A 4,080-nucleotide genomic window follows, 5' to 3' on the forward strand; every position below is an offset into this window, starting at 1 on the left:
ATATTATTGCATATGTTTTTCTCAATATGCATTACGTCGAGGTTATGTCTCAATCCCAAGTCTAGCCAATAGGGAAGCTCAAAGAAGATACTTTTTTTGTCCAATTAAGTTCGTTGGGCATCTGTTTCCTCTCTGTGGTAGATTTACCAATCTGAACATGTGAGAACCCTAGTAACTATTGGAACAAATCCTCTCTAGTGACCCTAGATGGTTGGAGCTAGTGTTCAACGTACCCATTAAAAGCACATTTTTTTCATCTCCAATTGTGGTCTCGCGGCAACCATCATCGATGACCCATATAGCAATGCTTGTGGCGATAGACCAACCACGTGGAATCTGTGTCAGCTCTACATGCAGGGCATGCCATCTTGCCCTTTGTGCTCCACCTAGAAAGATTGGCATATGCGGGAAAGTTATTGATAGTCCAAGTACGGAAGCATGCAATTTAAACATTTGTCCATTGCATGCATCATATGTATTAATACCTTTTTCCCATAACTCTATCAACTTATCCATAAGAGGGCGCAAGGATACATCAATATCATTTTCTGGTGCCTTAGGGCCCGAAATTAGTAATGACAACATGGTGTATGGATCTTTTATGCATGACCAAGGGAGCAAGTTGTAAGGAATGAGTAATACCGGCCAAATGCTGTACGGTTTGCTCATGTTGTTGAATGGGTTAAAACGATCACTTACTAGACCAAGTCTAACATTTAGAGGATCTTGAGAAAACAACCCATGTCTATTATCAAAGTCTTTCCATACCCTAGAATCAGCTAGATGTGTCATGCAAATTGGATTGTCAACACGTTTTTCTACATGTCATCTCATGGCTTTGGCTGTTTTCTTTGACATAAAAATCCTTTGCAAACACAGCTTTAGAGTGAAAAATTGGAGAAATTTTTGGGGTATCCAATATTGGTTACTTATGCTTGAAATCTACCTAGATGCACTACATTTAGGGCATTCATTGTACTCAATATTTTCCTTCTAAAATAAGGCACAATCATTTAGACAAACATCAATCTTTTTGTAACTAAAGCCTAAACCACGCTCTAATCAGCGAGCGTCATTATATGAGTTGGGGAAAACAGCTTCCGGGAATGCTGCTTGCAATAACTTGATAACCATATCAAAGGACTTCACCGTCCAACCACCAATTGTCTTGATGTGAAGCAACTTTACTATAAATGACAGCTTTGAGAACTTTGAACTTGAAGGATAAAGTGGTCGTCGTGCATCAGAAACCAACTCCTCGAAACTCAGGTTTGTTGGAGTAGTCGAGGTGTGCGGTTCATCATCAATGTATGCATCTCCATCATTTGTAGCTCAATTATCCATAAACGACCCCATTCGAATGTAATCTAAAAGATCGTCCACGTCATCAATATACTCATTAACATCTAATGCATCATCACCTTCATCCTCAGAAAATGTAGTGTAGGAACGAATCATCTTCTCTATGGAATATCCATTCAGTATAGTTTGGATCAATCCCTATGATAAACAAATGATTTTTCACTAGATTAAAAGGTTGAAAAGCTTTATTTTGGCATCGCTTATATGGACATCGGATGCGATCTGATCCCAATGAATTGGCTTGCGCCAAAATCATGAATTGTCTAACACCTTCACCATATCCATTGGACTGCAATCTATCTTTAATATGCATCCATGTTTCATCCATCTAATGGTTGGAAAACACTGTAGTTAGTAAGGGTGATAACAGGAAAATTGCAATTTCCACCAAAAACGCACATAGATGGATTATCTTGCGATACTCATTGACAAAGGTAAATGTAGTCTGAAGGGCTAAAAAGGGTTCGGTATAAAATTGAACATTACACAAATAATATGAGATTGGGTAACTACCTTACAATGGCAGTTTTGGGATATTAACAAAGACATCTATTTTCTATGGCCGTTGAAATTCTCTTTAAACTAGTTAAAACCTAGGTTTGGTCTTAATGATGGCAAATCCTAATGTGTGTTCCCTAATGTATTTGGATTCCAAAGTGGAAGGGATTCGATGGATAATCATTGTATTTAAGTGTAATGCATGCTGGGCTCTCTTGTTATGGTATTGAAAAATGCCATAATAAACCTTTATGCAAATTGAGCAAGGGCATGATCCACAACAGTAGCATTGGTAATTTTGTTTTTGGTGTGTCATTATCTATGTATTCTATGTTCTCTATAAGATGTTTAACTTAGTTCTTCTTATTGTGGTCTTCAATACATAGGGTACTACAATCAATTGATGGACCTATATATAATTCATGAAAATAAACTGGATTGTATGCAACCATATAAGGCTTTTAAAAATTTCATTGAATTGATAGCAAAATTAAGATCATGGGACAAAATCAATATTCTTAAAAATCTTCACTAACTAGTTTAAATGTCATTTTCCCCCAAATTTATTTTATTAAAAAGAATATCATTTTTCGACCATGGCCAAACAAAAAACAAATAAACACTCATAGACACGTAAGTAGGCAATTTAGTAAAAGGAAATAAGAACACAGGTCTATAGTCACATTTTTTTTTTTTTTTGATCGGTGACGTTTGCAGTCACATTATTAAGAGGAAGACGTACAGTTAATTTTCAAGGATAACAAAAGGAGACCAATCATGACAGATCAATACATCCATTAGTCATCAAATATAAGAATAATATGAGTTGATTTTTATGGTAGGAGACATTAGGACCATCTATATAATTGAAAGTGTAAAATGAATCTAAGAGAACCTAAATTAATCCAATAGATATATCTCAAAAATCAAAATTTAAATATTAACATTCGGACTGGTGATTGGTGAACTAGTACAAGTCTTAGTTGTCTGAACCTCTTGAGAGTAACAATTGATTCCTCAATTCTAAAATTTCTTATTATGACAAAAGAGACCAAATCTGGGACTTGGAATGACATATCTAATTGAGTGACGTGATTAAATTAATCATGTGATGATGGAAGAAGAGGCTTACCATGATAAAGCACTTGATGATAGCAACAAGTAATTATGATGAAAAGGTCAAATCTATAGTACCACTAGCTTCCCAGATGCTCTCGACACTCAGATACAATGTACCTATGCTCAACAAAACGCATCATAAGCTTATCTACCTCCTATGTTTTTCCTTCTAACACTAGTCCTTTTGTCACCTTCTCACACAACTTCAAGTTAGGAATCAGATTCCAGTTGAACATACGAAAGGCCACTTTATATGCTGACAAAGGAATTCCATTGTTCAAATACGCCTCCATAACTATGTGACATGTTTTAGCATCAATTTTTGAAGTTGTTCTCAATGCATTACCTAAGAGTTTATCAGCCTCCTCAAGATTTCCAAAACTACAAAGCTTTTCAATAACTTGATTAAGTGCCTTAAAAGCATTTTTCTCTAATAATTTCAACAAATCTTTCCCCCTACCCATCTTCCATTCTACCTTTCTTTCCCAATGCATCAATCAATGTAGTAAACGTGATTGCATCAGGATGTTTGTTGCTCAGATACATATCATCAAGCAATGAGAGAGCAACAACCAAATCATTCTTCTGACAAAACCCATGAATTATAGTTGTAAAATTCACTACATTAACAGCACATCCCTTGTTCAGACACTCATCCATGAACTTTTTAGCCTTATGCATTTTCCCCTCTTGACAGAGAGGCTGAATTAGCAAGTTAATAACAACTGGGATTGGAAGAAACCCCTTTCTAATCATCTTGATCCCTTGCTAAATCACAGGCCTCAGTTAATATCAACTAGGGATTCATGAGTTTTGACAACAGGTAAGAGTACATCATTTCATGGGAATTCCTTACCTAACTTATTACATGTCGGCAAAAGCAAGGTGGCCAAACCCATTCATTAGCTCTACTGGTTACTGCATGCAATCTTTTCCTACTGCTAAGTGAAGGGAGTTTACCTGAAATGAAATTGGTTAAAAGAATGTAGAAGATATTAGAAGATGAGTAAGGAAGAAATAAAATTGATGAGATTTACACAATAGTACGGGTGGGCTTTGAGCTACCTCCTCAAGGAGATGACTTTTTGCTACCTTGTTGAA

The 4,080-nt window shown here is 36.0% G+C and overlaps 1 protein-coding gene across 1 annotated transcript; it reads right to left on the reverse strand.

The window, feature by feature from the left end:
* Positions 1 to 1,332: 1,332 nt before the first annotated feature.
* LOC122304887 (pentatricopeptide repeat-containing protein At1g05670, mitochondrial-like) lies at positions 1,333 to 3,660 on the reverse strand. The gene is made up of 3 exons (XM_043117151.1): positions 3,440 to 3,660; positions 3,171 to 3,360; positions 1,333 to 1,500 (listed from the first exon to the last, which is right to left on the reverse strand). The coding sequence occupies exons 1-3, from the start codon at positions 3,658 to 3,660 to the stop codon at positions 1,333 to 1,335; spliced, it is 579 nt and encodes a 192-aa protein (XP_042973085.1).
* Between the last annotated feature and the right edge of the window lie 420 nt (positions 3,661 to 4,080).

The sequence above is a fragment of the Carya illinoinensis genome, chromosome 3 (genome assembly GCF_018687715.1).
Source record: "Carya illinoinensis cultivar Pawnee chromosome 3, C.illinoinensisPawnee_v1, whole genome shotgun sequence".
NCBI lineage: Eukaryota > Viridiplantae > Streptophyta > Magnoliopsida > Fagales > Juglandaceae > Carya > Carya illinoinensis.

Coding starts and splice junctions, on each gene's coding strand:
- LOC122304887 (XM_043117151.1), bottom strand. CDS start 3,660: ATGCATAAGGCTAAAAAGTTCATGGATGAGTGTCTGAACAAGGGATGT. Junction 3,361..3,439: donor AAAGGTAGAATGGAAGATGG/GTAGGGGGAAAG, acceptor AAAGCTTTGTAG/TTTTGGAAATCTTGAGGAGG. Junction 1,501..3,170: donor ACTTGAAGTTGTGTGAGAAG/GTGACAAAAGGA, acceptor TGTTTATCATAG/GGATTGATCCAAACTATACT.